At 34.8% G+C, this 21,628-nt stretch overlaps 2 protein-coding genes across 3 annotated transcripts in view; both read left to right on the forward strand.

Annotated features, from left to right (window-relative positions):
* LOC128993059 (polycystin family receptor for egg jelly) overlaps positions 1 to 11,928 on the forward strand; it is a 35,368-nt gene extending 23,440 nt beyond the window's left edge. Inside the window, exons 13-20 of the mRNA XM_054416814.1 lie at positions 1,169 to 1,308; positions 2,866 to 3,078; positions 3,483 to 3,592; positions 5,435 to 5,546; positions 8,495 to 8,661; positions 9,789 to 9,918; positions 11,039 to 11,222; positions 11,752 to 11,928. Of these exons, the coding sequence (XP_054272789.1) occupies positions 1,169 to 1,308; positions 2,866 to 3,078; positions 3,483 to 3,592; positions 5,435 to 5,546; positions 8,495 to 8,661; positions 9,789 to 9,918; positions 11,039 to 11,222; positions 11,752 to 11,928 (1,233 nt within the window). The remainder of the gene's footprint in view (positions 1 to 1,168; positions 1,309 to 2,865; positions 3,079 to 3,482; positions 3,593 to 5,434; positions 5,547 to 8,494; positions 8,662 to 9,788; positions 9,919 to 11,038; positions 11,223 to 11,751) is intronic.
* A 2,966-nt stretch (positions 11,929 to 14,894) lies between these two features.
* Positions 14,895 to 21,319, forward strand: LOC128992605 (polycystic kidney disease protein 1-like 2). 2 transcript variants are annotated; one of them, XM_054416265.1, is made up of 6 exons: positions 14,895 to 15,093; positions 15,739 to 15,830; positions 16,444 to 16,530; positions 17,324 to 17,524; positions 18,443 to 18,672; positions 20,405 to 21,319. In XM_054416265.1, the coding sequence occupies exons 1-6, from the start codon at positions 14,903 to 14,905 to the stop codon at positions 21,221 to 21,223; spliced, it is 1,620 nt and encodes a 539-aa protein (XP_054272240.1). In that variant the 5' UTR covers positions 14,895 to 14,902; the 3' UTR covers positions 21,224 to 21,319. The 2 variants fall into 2 exon arrangements, with proteins under 2 accessions (XP_054272240.1, XP_054272241.1); XM_054416266.1 differs by lacking the exon at positions 15,739 to 15,830.
* Positions 21,320 to 21,628: the final 309 nt, after the last annotated feature.

Consider the following 21,628-nt stretch of genomic DNA (forward strand, 5'->3'; position numbering starts at 1 on the left):
TCAAATATCCGACGTAAGTCTTCATCAATGTATACATGCAGGTCGACGACACATAAAATTTACACATTTAAAAAACAAAAGTTACAAATACATTTAAAACTATAGGCCGGCCACATTGAATACGGGACAAACCGACGCAGGTTACACGGCGGTACCAACAGCTATATGATAATCCAGCAGTATTATCGATAAGATAGTTAACAAACAAAAGTACAAAATTGGTAAACTAATTGATAAACCCAGCAACTTTGTATCCGTCGAATTTGGAGCCAACCTACATTAAAAAATTAATTGAAAAAAACATCAAATCACCCTAGCTAGTAAAACGTCAAACAAGCTAGAACGTCATTTGAGCCAATCCAACCATAAACAAAATGATAATGATTTAGATGGCACAGGTGTTTACAAACTATCTTGTAATGATTGCTCCATAGGCCAATCGGGACATTCCTTCAATACCAGATTTAAAGAACACCTACCTAAACCAAAACTGTCAATACAACGATCCAAATTTGTAGATCATCTAGTAAATGCCAATCACAATGTAAACAGTTGCCAAGATAATTTACAAATCTTGCACAAATGCAGTAAAGGTCCCCTCATGAACGTCTTAGAGAGTCTTGAAATTTATAAAGCTAATAAAAAATCCTCTCAAAACGTTTTGAATGAAAAACTAAATTTTGGTTCAAATATTTTATTTGATAGAAGACTTACGTCGGATATTTGACCATATTCAATATGATGTTTTAAATAAGGATTTGATAATGGGTCTTTGTACCCGAAACCAGTGATCCATAGACTAAGTTAAGACTGAAGACGGAACAAGGTACGTAACCTATTATATATTCGAATATCAGTCTTGGTGGCAAAGATGTTTAAATAGAGTGCTGTTTACGGGACTGAATCAAAACGATGTAACCAAAACCGGCAAAACATTCCTGCAACAAAGCATGGCCTTTACAGGTGCCGTAGTGCTTCAAAAATTATTCCCAAAAACATGAACTCTGTACATCAGTAAGAGATACCATAGATAAAAAAAATCCCCCAGTAGATTTGTTATCCGAGCTAAGGCATTTTACTCCATTCTGCTCTCATATTTGACTTAAAATACACCCTGTTGTGTTTCTGTCCCAATTGATAATTATAATACCGATAACAACTGTTGCAGCCAACAGTCCTGAAGTGTGAGACCAGGAGAGTTCTACAAAGAGACAATGATGACTGGTTTCTGTTGTGCTATCCTGTGTCCTTGGGTATCCTCAATGCCGTGCAACTCTGGCATGACAACTCTGGGAGGAACCCCGACTGGTAAGACAATCGGCTCTTTAAATCAGTAAAATTAAATGCTCCCTTATGGCTAACCAGCAGAATATTGACAGAAGCCGTGCTCTAAAACTAGATGATCTTAACTCCTCCGAAACAGGTTTATAGCATAGATAAAACATACCCTTGGTAGAATTTTCATTCTTATGGAACAGCTGAAGTCAATTTTATTGTTAGTTGTACGGTGCACTATAGACGTTGTGTGACTTGGCCTATTGTAAATAATATTGAACGGCTTGGTAAATCTTGAATCTTGTGTTTTGTTTACAATTTGATTCTTGTTACTTCAGTCATTTAAAACCTCGTTTAACAAAATAGTACAATCTAATCATAATCAATAACTCGCCCTCCCTAGTTATCTAACCAAACAGTAATAAGCTCAAATCATGAAATTAGACATAACAAATTGGCCTCAAAATAATAGAAACAAGATTTTGTCGCCACTAGCGCCCTGTGTCACCTTACATGAACTAGACACAAAAAAACAAGCTTAAAAATTTACAATTGAACAAACTTTGTTTTGGTTTCTTGGAAACAAAAAAAGCACAGATCATATGATTTACCATAAAGACTATGTTTGCTTATAATTGCTATTCCCTATTGGGAAATTTACTAAATGTAATGTATACATCAACAAATTAACAAATGGTTTTTCCTACAGTCACCCGACAAAGTTGGCTTTCTTGTACTGTTTATAGTACAGAAAGCTGCTAATTTCTGCATATTTATACTTTGGCACACATCAGGTTTCCAACGAAACAACACAAAACAGCGTGGTTCTATTATATGTACGTAATCCGTGTACGCTTGGAAATAAGTTGGCAACACTTAAAGATAATAATACTACGAGCAGCTGATTGACTATTATAACTACAATTTAACCTGTCATTTCGTGTTTATAGTTTATGTTCTCTTTTCGGTATTTCTGAACTTTATGGACTTTTCTTTTAAACATTTTTAAAACAATCCTACGATCTTAATAAGCAAGAAAATACCTTTAAAGCAAATTTAAGGCGCGGAAACCACTGCAAATTACAAAAATATACGGAACTATTTTCTCAAGTCGCGGAGTAGATTGCTTGCCGAGGAAAACATAGCGGAGTGATACGGACCGGGGACTACTTTAATTCTCTAGGGCACATATTTGTGTTGCCAGCTGAACCTAAAAACGTGTTGTATAGTGTTTGAAAGACTAATTATTTATATGATTTATAGTGACTGTAGGAAAAATATAATGTGTAACACGAGTGCAAAAGGCCTTTGCTACACTCGAGATCATTCATTGTAAACGTTGCTCTCGTGTGCAGAAGTGCCACTTTGCGGGTTTTTTGCATTGCCAGATACTGAAAATCAATTGTTGATTGGTGTGACTCAAGCACTGGCCCTCAGAATGAAAGTTCTTGCCCTAACCACTCATACAGAATGTCTTCTTTAGTGTTTTATTTACAGTTAAAGCTAATACCAAGCATTTACCCTAAAATAATCACTTAATTTATCCACTTCAAAAAAGTTTAACTTATGAATTCATGCAATGTATTCCAGGTACTGCTCAAAGGTTATAGTGTACGACCTACAGGCCACGACCCAGTACCTGTTTGTGATCGACCAGTGGCTGGCATTAGAGGTAGACGAGTTTCCGGAATCGATGGTTCGACCGGCAACTACGGACGAGGTGTTGAGCGTCAAGCGGATTTTTCTGGACAACTCTGTTCTCGGCTTTAGGGAAAATCATTTGCACCTGAGCATCTTGGCTAGGTAATGACGATTTAAAACTTGTTTGTCTCAGTAAATAAGTAATAAATGTTATTCTAACATAGTGTATTATTAGCAAAACTATTACAATTATGACTTCTTGAATTATGATGTGTTCTTGAATTAGTACGTGTTGAATCATTAAGGAATTATCATTCAAACATATTTGTACCATGAAAAACTTATACTCTACTGTATACTGAAAACAAGAGTTGTGAAATAAAAATGACTGAAAAGAAAATGTAAAAAAATGTTCAACCCAGGTTCAAGAATTTGAGTGATCTTAAATTACCACATTTTTATTGTAGCTGTTTTGCCTGTGTCTGTCATTAATAATTTTAATTTTGAAATCCATGTGCTTTATTCATAATCTAGTTCAACTGCGTTTACATTTGTCTGGTTTTCAGACATCCGAGGAGCCCTGTATCTAGAAAACAACGTTTGATGGTCCTGATGGTTTTGATAATGTCAGCCATGTTGGCTAGCATTATGTTCTTCAAAGTTACGGATAAATTTGGTATTACTGCAGTTATTTAATGTGGTTACAATTTATTACTAAGTTAATTTTAATAGTTTCTTCCATAAAAGATAAAAGACAAGCACAAATCATATACCGGTAGTTATACCATAGACTAACCAACACAAGTAGACTTCTCATCCCATTGTAAATTTTGAAGCACGTTTTTCGTGTCTAGTTCATGTACGTGACACAAAGGCGCTAGTGTCGATGAAACTTTGTTTCAATTATTTTAGGGTTAATTTCTTGATTTCTGCTTTACTGTTTGGTTATATAACTAGGGGACAAGTTATTGTTTATGATTAGATCGTATTATTTGGTTAAACGAGGTTTTAAATGGCTGTAATAACGGGACACAAATTGTAAACAAAACACGACCTCTACATAAACCGTACACGAACTAACAATAAAATTGTCTTCAGCTGTTCCACAAGGATGAGAAATCTACTAAGGGAGTATGTTTTATCTATGGTTATACATATCCTAAAATCTATACCTGTAATGAAAAAAAAAACATGGCTGAAACACCTGAACAACGGTGATAATGTGTGGGTAATAGTCCTCATTTTTGGTTTGATCTTTATTTTATTTTTATAAAATGTTTGAGTTGTTAAAAAATAAATTATTATGATTGAAGTCGAAATTTAAGATTGACACGAAAAGTAAGCATTTAAAAAAAATGTAATGTAACTCTGTTATACTACAGACAATAGACCATCCCTTGAACTAAACCAAGCGCAACTGCCGATAGAGGTCTATAATTGGTTCCTTAGTCTATGGTTATAAGCTAAGATTAAAACAAACCAAAAATATTTATACAGATTAAGGTCAAGTATTTACTTAATTGCTAAACAAACAATCTTGTTTGTTTAAAAAAAAATGTGAATTAAGAATTGTTGAGCCTTATGTTTGTGTTGTTGTTGTTGTTGTTTTTGGAAGAAACCAGTAGAAAAAGTCTCATTAAAACATCCACTGTTTATTTTGATTGTAGTTTTCTATTTTTTAGCGAATTTCCCTATAGGGAAGTAGCTATTACCGTAGGTGGCACGGTAAGACCTAGGCCCGGGACCAATTTACTTTTTCATTTTGATGTCCCCAGAGGCCAAAAACACCATTCTTTCAAATTTTTATATATGTATATATATAGATTTATATATATAAATATATAAATACGTCCGTGAACGCGATAACTTGAGTAATTTTTGTCCGATTTTGATGAAATTTGGTTCTAAGGTGTAAGTCAGGATAAACTTGGATGAGGTCGCGAACCAGCATGATCGGACCATGGGAACGGGGTTTTACGTGGGTTTTTATGGGGTAAAAAAATGGTTTTTCTAATTTTTGACCCTCAAAACACAAAATTTCCCAATTTCTCTCTAGACCTTTTTAAAGAGCTTAAAAAAACAAATAATTTAGTATATCAATGTGTTTTTGCACGGTTATTAGTAACGGAGAAGATCCAAAAAATTATAAATTTAAAATTCCAATGTTATTCTTATGGAGAATATTGTAAAATGTTGTAGTTTGCTTGTTTGTGGATATATTTTGATAAAACTTGCCAAATTATTTATTTTAAACTAAGCTATTAATATTTTACTAAAAACCTCCACAGTAGTTTCCTTGTAGCAGCAAACCTAGGTACTCGTTAAACCTAATGTTATTTTAATAGATTTAATTTAAAATCAATTCAGACAAATGGAAATTCGCTTAGTTGGCAGGTTTGCTGCGGCGGGGGTATTTCAAATACATTTGAAAATAGTTCAAAAATAGTTTCTGAAAATGATTTGTGTCTTAAACCAATGAAACAACCAATCGTAATTGCTGTGTTGAATTATTTTTTAGCTGAAAACGTTGATGAGTACCACTACAGCTTTGGTCAAAGAGAGCTCATGATAAGTATTCAATCGTTTGTGATCTCCACAGTCTTTGCCTTTATTGCAATGTTTCTTTTTAGGTAAGTATTTCCACAAAGTAGACTAAATCTTACTCTCTTAAAATAATATAATCCCAAACTAAAAGCAAGTTAAACAAGTTAAGAATTGTAGCCAGGGGGGACGGATGTAGATTGATGACCGAGGGGATTAGTGACATTGGTAGTAATGCGGGGGTAGCGGATTTTTATCTCCCTGGAATTTTACCCCCTGGGCAAACGTGACGTCACAAACCAGGGGGTAAAATTCCGGCCGCAAACTTTTGAGTTCCGCGACATCAGCTCGATGGATTAAACGCGGAATTAAACATATAATTTCACGGTTGTGAATTTAATCAGAACACATCAAATTATAAAAACCTAGAATGTACGGGCCGGATTTTTACCCCCGGAAATTTACCCCTGGAATTTTACCCCCTGGCCAGATATATAAATTAGTGAGAATGGTTACTTATCTTCATTCAGTTTTAATTTAATAGTAAACATAAGTAGCCTATCTTAATTTATTTGTAACATTAACTAACCGAACAGCAGGTTTTTAATTTTAATTTTGAGATTCGTGTATCAGGTTTCGATCTTTGAAGCCAACTGTTGTTAATATGATCGAAATAAAACAGCGAATTCTGTTTACTTAGTTGAGATTACAAAATAAATAAATAAAGATAGGCTACTAAATAATGAAATGTTTACAATTAATTAAAAACAGAAATAAGAAAATCAATCGTTCAATTTCTAAAATCGGCCAGGGGGTAAAATTCCGGGGGTTAAATTCGGGGGGTAAAAATCAGGGGGTAAAAATCCGGGGGTAAAAATCCGGCCCGTACATCTTCAGTTGTCTAAACGCTAGTTATATGGACAGGGGGTAAAATTCTGGTTTTTATCGCTAATCTAATTAATCACGCTCTGACTATTTTCATTAGACTTCCAAATCCGCAGGGGTAAAATTCCAGCCGCAAACAAACTTTCGATCACTCAGGTTACTACGTCATAGTGACGTCAGCTTTGCCCAGGGGGTAAAATTCCAGGGGGATAAAATTCTGGCGACCCATAATGCGATATGTATATTTATCAAAAATTCGTTTTAGTTGTCTGACTGTTGTGCTAGAGCCTGGAGGACCCTAGCATGTTGGAATTAGGAGCGTGCTATCTTCTGCTACCTTCATAAAATGACAATTTAATTAGAAACTCTGTTTGGGGACCAGAGGGCGGAGATCTTTACTCAGACCAGAAGCAGGCCAAGCCAGCTTGATTAGGCCTACTACGAAGGATGAAACTAACAAATTTAACTAGAACATTGAAATAAACCTACCCTTCCAAGCAAAATTATTAAATATACTGACAAGTCTGCTATATTGCAAGACGATAATAACAGGGGTCTGTTGCGTTTATTAACACATAACTGAAAATATCTGGACTCTAAATCATTTCCTGAATGATTTATTACTGATATTTCAATTTGGTGACTATTGCATGTCTAGGAAGAATTACCTCGTTAAATGAGATAGTTATAATTTTGGAATTTACATTTCTGGGAATGGGGCGAAAACTTTAAATTGTTAATCTAGCCTGTCATTCTTAATTTTACAACTACTTCATATGTAAGACTTATCCTGATGTAAGAGAGCCATGACGTTGCTACTTGTACAAATACCGGCGAGACACAAGACGGAGGAATTCTCTATTCACTAGCTCCTCGACCGTTTCTAAGAAAAAAGCAAGCGGCAGACCGAAAGTGGAACGCTGATAGGAAAGGCCGGCGATTTTGTTGTGTGGCACTATATAAAATATTGGCGCTAAGCATCACAGAATGTGTAATACTTACTTTACTTGTATATATTATTTTCTGCTGTTGAAAAATTAGGTTGTTAACTCAACTTATCATTCTATGAACCGTGCCTAGGGGAAGCCAAGGCAAACATAAATTCAATATATCAAATTGAATCAGATCAATATTTAATTCTGAAGATGATATTTATCAGGGCTCTGATATATTCAGAATCATAATCCATTTGTTGTCATTTGACAACATTATATTATTATAGACAACGTCAAAGAACACAAGAAGTACAATAATATGCAGTATAAAAGGAAAACTCCTAACTCGACATCTGTATCCAGAGAGACTCCATATCCTCTCAGTCAATTTGTCTTTGTCCGTTTTTCATTTTGTGTCCGTGTGTGTGCCCAATGGATGTATAAGGAAAAAATATTTTAATGCATTTGGTTTAAGCAAATTCGAATTTGATGGGAATCTGAATGGCATGGATTGGCGGGTATTGGCAGGTTTCTTAAGGGAAGCCTGGCAATACAGATGGGCAATAGTAGAGGAGTTTAATTTTTAAATTTATGATTCTCCTATTTTTGAAGTGCCAATGCAACTTGTGAACTTTCTTTACTTAAAAATCTAACTATTTGTTTTTCTATATTTTTTTCAATAAATTGAGCTCTATTGTTTTTTTGATTTAATTAAAAAATTGAACTGTATTATTTGTTGTTCAAGTAGCTTTTTGTTATTTTTCTCAGTTTTTATCGTGATATTTTGATTATCTATATATTTATATTAATTTTAAGAGAAAACTAATTGTAACTTTGTTCTTTCATGTGTATTCTGTTGCCAACCTGGCCGAGGGCCCTTCCGGCCAATGCCTAGAAGTGTTTTGTCTAGCAGATGCTCTGCGAAATATCTGTGAATGTAAAAACAAAAGCAACAATAAATCACTTATTCATTCATTCATATAAAAGGAAATGTACAATGTACTTGTCAGACTAACAAATATAACAGAGAATAAAACATAACAAATAACATTTAGTAACAATTAGTTAAAACTATGAAAATTTACAACAAATCACCAAAGCGTCACTGGACCAAAGCTCTTAAAGATCAAGTTAAACATTATATGCAAAAAATTCAAATGCATTGTCTAACTGACACTTAATAATTGGCAATATACATTTAAATTATATTTTTTCAGGAAAGGATATAAGCAAAGAGACTATCAATACAATAAACGTAGTACATTGTATATGCCAAGGAAACGATCGTCAATAACGGACAAGTATTGGTTTTCTGATAAACCAGCGTTTGTGGACTTGTCTACTTTCATAGCATACGATGAGAAGCCACCAAAACAACGCAAAGGTATGTAATATTATTTATAATATACGTTAAAATGGGTTTATAATTGTACCATATGAATTTATATTTATTCATATGGTACACATTGATGAGGGGCAAGCTGGTTTAGTGGTAGAGAATGGTTAGAGTTTTTTCTGGGTTCAAATCCTACCAACCGCCAATGGATTTGATCCAAGTGATAATGTTTCAACCCTCTAGGCCAAGCCTGAAATAACGCCTGAAATGGTTTCGGCTAGCTAGGATGGGAAGGCATAAAAATAGAAAATAGCCTGTGTTATTGAGTCAACTATGGGGATGGGGGATGATGAATTTTAAATTTATTAAAAGATTTATTGTTTTATTCAAAAGCTTTTTCTTTTGTGGAATTGCCAATAATCTCGGTGTATGCCATATTGTTAGGTAGTGTGTTTCCTATTTTAAGTATCAAAAAACACTCCTCAATTAATTAATAAGGAAGAAAACTATAACAAATGTTTTGGAAAACCTCCCTGATTACATCTACGTTCCCCCAAAATAAAATTGGTGTGTATACCACTGGTGAAAACAATAATTTGTTGCTGAAGTAAAATTAATTTCTGCTGCTTTTGTTATTGTTAGCTTAAATCTTGGAATTATTATCAAAATTATTGTCAAACTCACAATATGTGTGATTCAAATCTGTCCATATAACTTGTTGTATTTTATTTTTTTCTTCAAACATGCTTACAACTTCAGATTATAGTGTTTTGGAAGCAATATTTATTTTACAAACCTTAACCCTTTGAGTCAAATTTTTTCATGTTTTCGGCGAGTATAGGTCCTCATTTGAGCCGTAAAGATCGCCATTGGACCATAAAGATAAACTTTTTTGATTTTTTTGTCGCCATTTTTGAGCAGTCAGGAAAATGGCGGGCGGCAACCTATACTCGCCATTAAAACAAAATCTAAAATAAAAATAGTTGACCTTTGCGGTTGAATGGCGAGTATAGGTCGCCGCCGCCATTTTCTCTTCTCCTCGAATGGTCACATACTCACCAAAAAAGAAAAAAAAATCAACCTCAAAGGGTTAACGGGTTGATTCATTTAAAAAAAAAATAGCATAAGAGAATATTTTATATTTTTACTGCCACATTGATCCTGTTTTCCACCAGATATGACTATGTATGAATCATTCATCGCAGCCATCAGAAACTGTACTCATCACAAGACTCTTCGCCCTGTTCATTTAGCTACTGAAGGCTCGGAAATAAAAGTGAACAAAGGATGGTTGATAGCGGCATGGTTAGTTATTTATGTTTTTTTACTTGGATACTGCAAGTAGAATTTTGTTTATATTCAAACCAGAAGCTTGGTTTTATGTTAATTTGGTTAAAATAGAAGGCATCATTCTTCACTAAATGTTTGTCTCTTATTTTTGTATAACTAAAAACAAGCATTAGATTTTAAATAGATATATTAAATCGTAATGAATAGATAGCGAAATAACAAAAAATAAATTTAAGACAACACACTCTATTTTTACCTCATAAAACACCTTAAAATTTGTCATCAGTTGATATATTAAGGATGATTTTATTTAAAATCCATGGCTTTTCGGTGCCCTAATGTCTACAAATTCTGGTTTCAGTCCGGTCAGTGTTTTTTTTAGCTTGATAACTCGAGAAAGAAAAAATCCGATTTTTATGAAATTTGGTACTAACGTGTAAACCTACAATTATTCTAATGAGTTCGCAAACAAGCATGATTGGACTATAAGGGAAAAAAATTATTATTTTAGGGGGAAAATTTGGTTTTTCTTATTTTTAACCATAAAAACATAAAATTTAGCAACTTCTTTCCAAACCATTTGTTTGTATAGCTTATATAAAAAAAAAAAATATATTGAAGCATTATTATGCGCCTAATGGCTACGGGGAAAATTCCAAAAAAATTTGTAATTTAATATTTCAACTTTATCTTATAGAAAAAATTGTAAACTGTTAAAATTTGCTTGTTTATGAGCATATTTTCATCAAATTTGCAAGCATTCAAATGCAAAAAAAATTCATTTCATACTAAACTATTAACACTTTACAAAAAAAAAACACCTACCCTCCCTGTTGCAGCAAATCTAAGTACACGTTAAACTAAAGCTATTTAAATAGGGAATAAATGTGGTACTTTTTAGGAGATATTTTAGAGTAAATTCAATCAGGCAAATTGAAATTCGCTTAGTCTTCAGGTTTGCTGTGGTGGGGGTATTTTGTTTTTAAATCAGTTTCATTACAAAGATATTTTAACAAGCAGGGAGTTAACTAATCTTCCCTCCCCAATATACAGTGTATTTCTTCATTCATTCACTCAATAAAAGGATATCTTTAGGTAAACACCTAATCAACTAATATTCGGTAATTTATTTCAGGGTATTTTCAATTCTAGTGATTATTATATGTGCATATCTTGTTATGCTATACAGTCTTAAGTTTGGGAAAGTAAAAAGCTTAAAATGGTTAAGCAGCCTGGTGGCAGCACAAGCTCAAGATATTTTCATCTTTTCTCCGCTGAAAATACTGATACTTGCCTTATTATTATCAGCTGCATTTGAGGTGAGAGGATTTGTATGTTTGACAGTGACATTAGATTTATTTCTATATTGTGTAAGAATATGGTTCGAAAACGGTCATGGTACCATTTAATTAATTAGGCGTGCAAATTGTGTACAAGTTTAACGAATGTAATTTAAATATTAATGACAGGCCTCATTTTTAACCTAATAATTTATTTGTGTTAATCAAAACAAGGGTTGATTGATACATTGAATTTTACTTTTTAAAGGAAATAATCCATGAAGCATGTTTTAAAGTAGAAGCATATTTAAGGGTAAAATCACAGTTTAAAGAATTTTTTTATTTGTAAATAGTTTTACTTCACATTACTATAAAATATTGTTTAGCATACCTAATTCTACTGCCTTCTTGGTAGTTTGTTGTTGTACACTTTACCCTTTTAGCCTAAGTGTGCAGCAGGTTTTCAAATGAAGTATGTCTGTAAACCAAGTGAGATGAAATAAATTACTAGTGAAATCTGTGAACCAAGAACAAATTTTGACTAATATTTTATTGTTTTCTTCTTTAGAGAACAACTGACATTTCTGCGTTCAAACTTGATGTCAACAAGGCAGTTAAATGTGACCTCGTTGGAGATAAAAAATACTTGGATAATTTAATAGAGTACCGAACAAAGAGTATATACTACCCCATGACAGATGAAGTTAAAGCTGTAAGTAGATGGTGTTTAAAAAAAATTCAATAATTTTATTTTAAATCCTATACTCTAATACGAGCAATGTTTGCTTGTATGTATGTATGCTTGCTTGCACAAAGATCTCGAAAACGGTTCCGACGATTTTCTTCAAATGTTGTAAATAGTTTAATTCTAGCCTAAAAACGAGTTTACTGCAGTTAGAACTGCCAACAAAAATCGAATTACGTAGAAAAATGAAACTGAAAATCACATTTTTTTAACATTAGTCTTATGGGTTGCTAGGTAACCTTGTTGGCTGAATTAAATAACAAGGAAAAAGTAAACAAAAGACTTGAAGTTGTAGCATGTGTTCATAATAAGCCAACTACCCACAGTATACTAGCAAATTACAAATACAGTACAAAAGGAAAAACATCATTTAGCAAAGATTATACTGAAGATTACTCGATACATTGTAGTCAAGGGTAGCAGTGAGAAGTCTGGGATCTGTTTATGACGATTGGATAAGGGTATGGGCAATCCTAAAATGCTATGGGAAGGGAGGGAAACAGGTCCGTGATGTAGGAAGTGGTGAAGGGAGTAGTCAAGGCGAGCTGTCCGGAGTGTGGGAACTGTTTATGATGATTGGATAAGGGTATGGGCAATCCTAAAATGCTATGGGAAGGGAGGGAAACAGGTCCGTGACGTAGGAAGTGGTGAAGGAAGTAGTCAAGGCGAGCTGTCCGGAGTGTGGGAACTGTTTATGACGATTAGATTAAGGTTTCTACAATCCTAAAATGCTATGGGAAGGGAGGGAAACAGGTCCGTGACGTAGGAAGTGGTGAAGGAAGTAGTCAAGGCGAGCTGTCCGGAGTGTGGGAACTGTTTATGACGATTAGATTAAGGTTTCTACAATCCTAAAATGCTATGGGAAGGGAGGGAAACAGGTCCGTGACGTAGGAAGTGGTGAAGGAAGTAGTCAAGGCGAGCTGTCCGGAGTGTGGGAACTGTTTATGACGATTAGATTAAGGTTTCTACAATCCTAAAATGCTATGGGAAGGGAGGAAAACAGGTCCGCGACGTAGGAAGTGGTGAAGGAAGTAGTCAAGGCGAGCTGTCCGGAGTGTGGGAACTGTTTATGACGATTAGATAAGGGTATGGGCAATCCTAAAATGCTATGGGAAGGGAGGGAAACAGGTCCGTGACGTAGGAAGTGGTGAAGGAAGTAGTCAAGGCGAGTAGTCCGGAGCGTGGGAACTGTTCATGACGATTAGATAAGGGTATGGGCAATCCTAAATAGCTATGGGAAGGGAGGGAAACAGGTCCGTGACAAAGGAAGGTGTTAAGGAAGTAGTCAAGGCGAGCTGTCCGGAGTGTGGGAACTGTTTATGATGATTGGATAAGGGTATGGGCAATCCTAAAATGCTATGGGAAGGGAGGGAAACAGGTCCGTGACGTAGGAAGTGATGAAGGAAGTAGTAAAGGCGAGCAGTCCGGAGTGTGGGGACTGTTTATTACGATAAGATCAGGTTATCTGCAATCCTAAAATGCTATGGGAAGGGAGGGAAACAGGTCCGCGACGTAGGAAGTGGTGAAGGAAGTAGTCAAGGCGAGTAGTCCGGAGTGTGGGAACTGTTAATGACGATTAGATAAAGGTATGGGCAATCCTAAAATGCTATGGGAAGAGAGGGAAACAGGTCCGTGACGTAGGAAGTGGTGAAGGAAGTAGTCAAGGCGAGCTGTCCGGAGTGTGGGAACTGTTTATGACGATTAGATTACGGTTTCTACAATCCTAAAATGTAATGGGAAGGGAGGAAAACAGGTCCGCGACGTAGGAAGTGGTGAAGGAAGTAGTCCGGAGCGTGGGAACTGTTTATGACGATTAGATAAGGGTATGGGCAATCCTAAAATGCTATGGGAAGGGAGGGAAACAGGTCCGTGACGAAGGAAGTGGTGAAGGAAGTAATCAAGGTGAGCTGTCTGGAGCGTGGGAACTGTTTATGATGATTGAATTAAGGTATTTGCAATCCAAAAATGCTATGGAAAGGGAGGAAAACAGGTCCGCGATGTAGGGAGTGGTGAAGGAAGTAGTCAAGGCGAGTAGTCCGGAGTGTGGGAACTGTTTATGACGATTAGATTAAGGTTTCTACAATCCAAAAATGCTATGGGAAGGGAGGAAAACAGGTCCGCGACGTAGGAAGTGGTGAAGGATGTAGTCAAAGGCGAGCTGTCCGGAGTGTGGGAACTGTTTATGACGATTAGATTAAGGTATCTATAATCCTAAAATGCTATGGGAAGGGAGGAAAACAGGTCCGCGACGTAGGAAGTGGCGAAGGAAGTAGTCAAGGCGAGCTGTCCGTAGTGTGGGAACTGTTTATGACGATTAGATTAAGGTATCTGCAATTCTGAAATGCTATGGGAAGGGAGGGAAACAGGTCCATGACGTAGGAAATGGTGTAGGACGTAGTAAAGGCGAGCCGTGTGGAGTTTGGGAATGGATCTATGTGTCTCCAATACAGTACTAAGACTGCTTTTAGAGTGGACTAATGATTTTCCCCGAGCAAAGCTCGGTCCCCAGGTACTTACTATATATACAGGTAAGCACCATTAATTAAAATCAAACATAACTTAAATTGGTTGGTACAAAATATGAAAAGATTATAATACAGTACATTAGTGTAAAGAAAAATACAATTGAAGCAACTTAATGCATACCGGTAGTATCTTCTGGGGTTTAATTTTAGAATATGTGATTGTCAACTGAATCTTCTCCTTGAAATCATTATTGATTTGTTTCCTTTAACACCTATCATCTTTATGTGAGCTCTTTGGGGAACATTAGGATATGAACAACCCCTCAATGGTACTAATATTTAGAACAAAAAATACAGGGACAGAAATCCTTAATTTTTACTGTGAAAGTAAAAGCTTGGATCAAGTTAGTAAAAGCCTAGTTACGTATGTTTTGTTTCGGAAGCTGTAAAAAATTTAATGCAAATGAACCCAAGACAATTAATTTTTTTAGAAAAAAAGAAGAAAGACCATGAGGAAAATGAAGTGGAGAATCATTTTAGATTTTCTCGCCGTGCTGACGTTTATATTGATTCTGTGCTACATTATGAAAATTCTGTGGAGCGGAGCGCACTTCCATCCTAACTCTCATGCTGCTGAGATGATGATGACCAAATATAACGGCCGATTTGTCGCACTGCAGGATGTTTACAATCGGACACAGTAAGTAAAATGGTGTTAGTTGAAAATTACGGGAAATTTTCACTCAAGTTTCTTTCATTGTTGATTTGAAATCCTGTGTTTTGTGTGTTATTTTATGTATATTTAATCTATGTTGATCCATATTCATTCAGATGCTAAAATATCTTGGAGTTTGGAGGTGCATCAGTTTTTTTTTTTTTTTTTTTTACTAACATTTTATTTAGGAAAACTAATAAATAATGAAAATTAAGGGATAAAAGTAAATCTATGATATGATCCAACTCTTTCAATAATATAAAAAAAAAATTATTCAATTGTTAATACGACCTTACGGCCAATAATTTACATTTTAATTGTATGTCCACAAATAGCACTTTTAGGAAAAAGAGTAGGTCTTAAACTGTTTAGGTGCTTCCGTGGAAATTTATCGATCTTGAACTGTTTTTATTTCTGTAACGAGCAGTTTACAACAAACTCCCCAACTCCTTTGACAGGTATATGTAAGGCTGAATTTTCGCCTGCTTTCTTTTTCCAGTAAATGTTCAAAATAGTGTGTTTCGGTAATTTCCACGGACATTTTCTCTCCATGAAGGGTAAAACACTGTTTTGTTTTAAGAGGGTATTAATTAAAATACTTTAGGGCTTAATACATTATTTTTTTTACAGATTCTTTACCTACCTACAGAACACTTTTGTGCGGTCCTTGTTTGTTTTTAGATGGTTTAATGATTTAAATTTCCAAACACTAAGTCCTTCAGGTATAGTGCACAATTTTTTTTATTCATGTTTATTAATTTTTGACGTAAGTGTTTCAACTGAGAAAGCCTATGAGCTCTTTTTGTTTAACATTGAATTAAATTTGTTTTACGATAGAATACAAATTGTATTCCTTTATTCAATCCTTTTTGACAATGAATACAAGTTGAACTGTATTTCATTATATAAGAGAATGAAACACACATATAGAAGGTAATTTTTTCACAAGTTCTCCTACCACAAAATACACTTTGTTAAAGTAAATAGTACAAGCAGACTAAATAATCTTATTAGCATTAAAAAAACTTTTTTGCTTTGTACTTCATTGTTATTGTTAGGTAAACGAGTTTTCCTTAAAATGAAACATAATAAATATTTAAAATCTTTGGGTGCTGCATCAAAATAATCTACTCCCAGAAATGAAGTGAACAACTCTTGATGGAAACCTTAAAAAAAAACAGCCATGCTGTTCTTCATATGACTGTTATTATAACTACTGTATTAGTCAGTGTTAACTGTCAAAAGCTTAATGGAAACTATCATTCATTGAACAGAACACTTGTATGGATAATAAAACAAACTAAATTTCACTTTATTTGATGTTATGTACTACAGACGCTCCTGAAAGAAAAGACTGGACAAAGGATTTTGTATCCAAAATGGTGGGAGCTCCACGACTAAGGCAGTTACGAATTGTTGCCAGTAAGTTAAATTATATTGCTTGGTTGCTAGATAATTTATTTAACAGTCCCATAACAAAAATAATAAAAAGTATTCACTCTGTAATTTTCAGATTGTATCTCAACTAAGATAAGCTACCTCAGCAGGTATTGGTATTTCAAAATTGGATCAGTTAGGGAATCATCGCACACTTGTGCTTCTTTAAAAAATGTACTTAACAGAAAGCAAATCGAGTGGTTGTATTTTTTAGAGTAGAGAAATCGTTTACTGTATGTCTCTCTTAGTTTCAGATTCAGTCACATGAAACGGAAGCCAGCCCCAACTTGGATTTCTAGGAGATACACCATTGATTATAGGTTTGAGAAAGCCCAAACCTTGTACCAACTGCAAGCTACCTACTTCTGATATTGGCCATTACATGTTTCTGCTGATAGAAGTGTGTAGCTTTTTGATGGTTTGAAACTGTCCAGCTGTCCCAGATCATTGGGCTTTCAATAAATTATCCTGACTAATGAAACATCTGGTCTTAGTCAGTAACAAAACTACACAAGCCATCTCACTTCATTCTACACTCATCCTTCGTTCATATTTGGTTTAAAATACACACCTAGGTGGAGTCCGATCTCAAATGATAATGATGAGCATATCCTAGACGTTTCTTAGGTCGTATTGACACTCCAATAGCAGACGATTACTTTGCAACAGTGGTTATCAGGACTTGAGTCGACATTTAACTGCAATGTTTGATGTAATTCTTTGCATCATTGTTGAGTTAATTTACAAAAATATTGACTCTAGTTGAATTGTCTGCCAGGTTCCTGCGCAGTACATCACGTTATGGTAGTCGCTGTGCAGGATTGCATCCGACCGTGGAGTGAGGGCTACATGGACACTGACACTTACGGTGTCCAATGGAAGAAGGCGGACTTTGACGACGAGATTGCGTATGCTTGGGGTTACCGGACCTACTGGATGTATCAGGAGCCCAAGAACACCTCTGTGTTTCCATTATCTGGTATGGTCACTTTGACGTTTGCTAACCTAACCGATAAAAGCTAGGCCTACAATTTTTCAAATTTGAAATTTGTTTAAAGTAGTTTGTATTACTGAAAGGAAATTTTGGAAGGCTTGTGTCAAAGAATCAATCCATGGCTGTACAGACTGTACAGTTTTCACGTTGTATATTCGCTTATTCCTTGGCTGAGTGTCAATTTGATTTGTAATGAAATAGATTACCTACATCTTTTATATGACTTTAAATACTACTCTAGGTTGAAACTGGCGAGTCTAGTACTTGTCAGTAAATAATTATGAGGATAGAAAGAACTATGGTTCAAGCACAGTGATGTGTCAAAATAGTGGTTAATGTTTTAGTCAGTTTTTTGGTATAGGTAGTTCTTGAAACTGTTAACAGTAAAAAAACGTTTTCTAAGAATGTGAATGAGATTCATTATCACAAATATAATCACGTGCATACTTACATATCAAGTGGATTATGTCATGGGTTGGTCATATTTCGATTTAACAGCATCATACCACAATGATTAGCACATCCGTTTGGTTGCCACTACCTTGATTGAAAAAATTCTATAATCCTTCAAATGTGATTTCAAAATTCAATTTTATTTTTGTATACGTATGTTTTCCAGTGAAAAATGTTTGTTTGGTTGAAAAATGCACACTTTTGTTGAGTCAATTTACATTTACTGGACAAAATGCTGTAGTTTTACAAATTATAAACAAAATCCAAGAACGTCTTAAGATTACTTAGTAGTTTAAAATTATTTCACAATTAAATCAAAGCTTTTGAGTACCATATTTAAACTGTTCATTATCTACGTTGCCTATATCTTCACACATACAATTCCAATACTTTGAGAGTTGCTGACTTAAAAAAAATATATTTAATAATAAATAATAAATATTTTTATAGGGAAATCGGGAGTTGTCTATCCCTCCGGAGGGTACATTCTACCTCTTGCCGTCAAGAGAGATCAGAGCAAATCGTACGCAATCCAAGTGGAGCAGGAACATTGGGTCGATCATCGTACAAGAGCCGTGTTTCTTGAGCTGACGCTGTACAATGTAAACAACAACTTGTTCAGTCAAGTTACGGCGATCATAGAACACATGACCTCTGGGCTCTTCATGACGCTTGCGAACGTAAGTGACAGTGTAATATTTTTTAGCTGTAGCCCGAAATTGTTTTTTTACATTACTTCAGGCTGGACCTAGAGGTTGCGGCATTTTTTACTTAGATAATATCCATTGATGACTGATGGGATTTGAACCTGGGAGCTCGGGGACCGAAGTCTCGAACTCTTCCACTTGACCAGCTTGCTCACACAGTGGAATATTAAGAATGTTTTGTGTTTTCACGCCAATGATATTCATAAGATTTTTGTAATAGAACTGCAAAAACTCTGGTTGTTTTACTACCTACTTTACTTGAATTTAGTTAGATATCATCATTGATTAGCCAATGAGGCATCAGAAACCAGAATTGACTACACTTAGGATCGAACCAACAACCTTTAGATTTAAAGGCGAGTATTAACCACTTGGCTACTCAGACGATTCTAAGACAGACTAATGTGATGCTTGGTGATCAAAAGGGGTGAAAAGAAAACAATTGCGGGTAAAAAATTTAAATGGATATATCACTAGTAGTGTTACCGATGCTTTGTAATGGATTCAAGAGCCATTCAAAGCTATTGTTCAAAACAGCTACCCTATCACCTCTGATTATAGAACAATGTATATTCTCTATTACCATAATTCCGTTCAAATTTTGGAAAACATAGGTTTTACAAATTTATATTTTGTTTCATTATGAAAGTTTACCATCATTAGGCTATTTGCACACACACCGGATTTTTACCGGCGAAACAATCAGTTAATTTGTTGTTCAAGGACAAGACCAGATTTTTACTAATTACCCAATTAATTATTAATTATTTAATTTAATTTATTAATTTAGGCCTAATTTATTAATTTATTTAGTAATTAGATTATACTAATGAATCCTAAAAGAGTTGTTGCTATGTGGCTATTGTATCGACGTATTAAACGCCATAGGATTTAACCATTGACTATTTTATTGTACTATGTATAACCATGACTATATTGTACGTTCTGGATTCATCCAATTAACCAAAGCAGAGAAAAAACAGGAACATTCCAGACTCCACACACTTTTTGAAGAACTAAGGCTTGATAGCAGTAAAATTTTCAACTATTTCAGAATGTCAATAGCATCCTTATTTATAAAGTCACCCATTTTAAACATTATAAAAACGCACTACCAAAACTAATTTAAATTTTCAGAAGAGCAGTCGCCTTAAATGGAGGATGGTGTAGCAAGAACTGCCGATACGATTGGTAAAAAATCAGTGCGCGTGCAAGCTTGTATTAAGTTACGTATGTCACTGCGTCGCCGGCATATCCCCGGCACTGGCGGTATGCAGTGGCAGTGGCCGGCAGCTCAATGGCATTTTACCGGCGCTGATCAACGGTCGGCGTGTTAGCAACGTCTCGTTCCCGCCTGTGGTTCACTATTGGCATTTGGACGACCGGTAAAAAATCGGTCGTCCATTATCGGTGTGTGTGCAACGAGCCTTAGGCCATCACAGATGGCATAGTAATAACATTAATAATAATCATAGTATATTGGTGGTAACCCTTTTTTAAGACAGCTGTTGATGGCAACCTTAGGGACATAGAGAGAATCTTTAACATAATTTTTTACAAATTTTTAGATTTATGTTTATATACAGAGCCATAATTCATTGAAATGTAAAGAAGTTGTACCTGTCATACTTACTATACAAGTAAATAATTGTTTTGTATTATTTAGAAGTAGAGATTTACTAAAAATGTTTTTTATTACTTCCAGGTGGATTCGGTACACACAAAAGAAGATTTCAGTGTTTGGAACTTAATTTACATAGTCTTCATTGCTGCTTTGGCCTTACGAATCGCTTACAAAATGAACAGAAATGGATTGTTCAATTTTTTCAGGAATTTTCTAAACATTTATGAAGTACTAGTTGTGGCTGTTGGAGTGCTAAGTGTAATATTTTATCTAATTCATACGAAAGTTTCTACTATTTATGTAGAGGAATTCTACAGGGAAGGGCTAGATTTGTTCTTCAATTTCGAAGATATGATCAAGTATTTTCGGTACACTAAGGCACTTTTGTGGATACTTTTCTGTTTGTTGGTGTTTCGGTTGTTTGTGAGCTGGCATTTTGGTGAGAACTACTTCTACTATTACCACACGTTTGTGTTTTCTTTACAATGGATTGTCATTTTGTTGATTTTCTTGTTGTATTACTTTTATTTAGTCTGGAGAATGATTGGTTACTCCATTGACGGAAAAGTTTTTTACAACAGCCGTGTGAATATTCTACACTACAAAATGTACAACTGTATATACAAACGAGATTTCCACGATCGAACAAAACTGATCGCCTTTGTACTATGTGTAATGGCGTTATTTTTTAAAGTAATTTTCTTTGTGATGTTCACCCACTACTTCCAAATAGGAAAACGGAAACGATTACTTCCAATGGAATATTTCAACTTTTTCACTTTTTTTGCTGAAGAATTTGGACGATGTTTCGGGAAGAAAAAAGAAGAGGAATTTGCAACTGATAGACAAATACATAGGAAGAGAGATGTTAAAAGTTCAAAGAGGTCTACCATATATTAATTTTTCCACCCCATAGTTCTGGTGGTATATTTATGCAACCTTTATCATTTTTGTATTATAATAGCTAAAATTTAAAATAAAATACTTCTATCCATAGTTTTTAATGTATATAGAAAATGGGTTAGCTGTATTTAAGGTAATCCTCAATTCAAGTTTAATTGAATATAAAGAAAACCTAATAGAATTCAAATTTCAGCTTTAACTGACTAAACCTTGAGTCTAGGCCTGTGTTATAAACACTTATTTAAAAACAAAAAACTAAGGCTCTCTAAAGTCTTTACTGTCCACCCCTACATATCAGACACCCACTTTTTAGTGGGATTTTTATCACTCCCCCCTGATAAAACCTGTTAACAATTGACAGGTGTGTGTGTGTGTGTGTGTGTGTGCAGAAAGGGGTTTGAA

Source organism: Macrosteles quadrilineatus, unplaced genomic scaffold (assembly GCF_028750875.1).
Source record: "Macrosteles quadrilineatus isolate MER2022 unplaced genomic scaffold, UCM_ALF_1.0 Scaffold_4__1_contigs__length_99947679, whole genome shotgun sequence".
Taxonomy (NCBI): domain Eukaryota; kingdom Metazoa; phylum Arthropoda; class Insecta; order Hemiptera; family Cicadellidae; genus Macrosteles; species Macrosteles quadrilineatus.

Coding starts and splice junctions, on each gene's coding strand:
- LOC128992605 (XM_054416265.1), top strand. CDS start 14,903: ATGAGGAAAATGAAGTGGAGAATCATTTTAGATTTTCTCGCCGTGCTG. Junction 15,094..15,738: donor GATGTTTACAATCGGACACA/GTAAGTAAAATG, acceptor TTTTTTTTACAG/ATTCTTTACCTACCTACAGA. Junction 16,531..17,323: donor GCAGTTACGAATTGTTGCCA/GTAAGTTAAATT, acceptor ATTGTCTGCCAG/GTTCCTGCGCAGTACATCAC.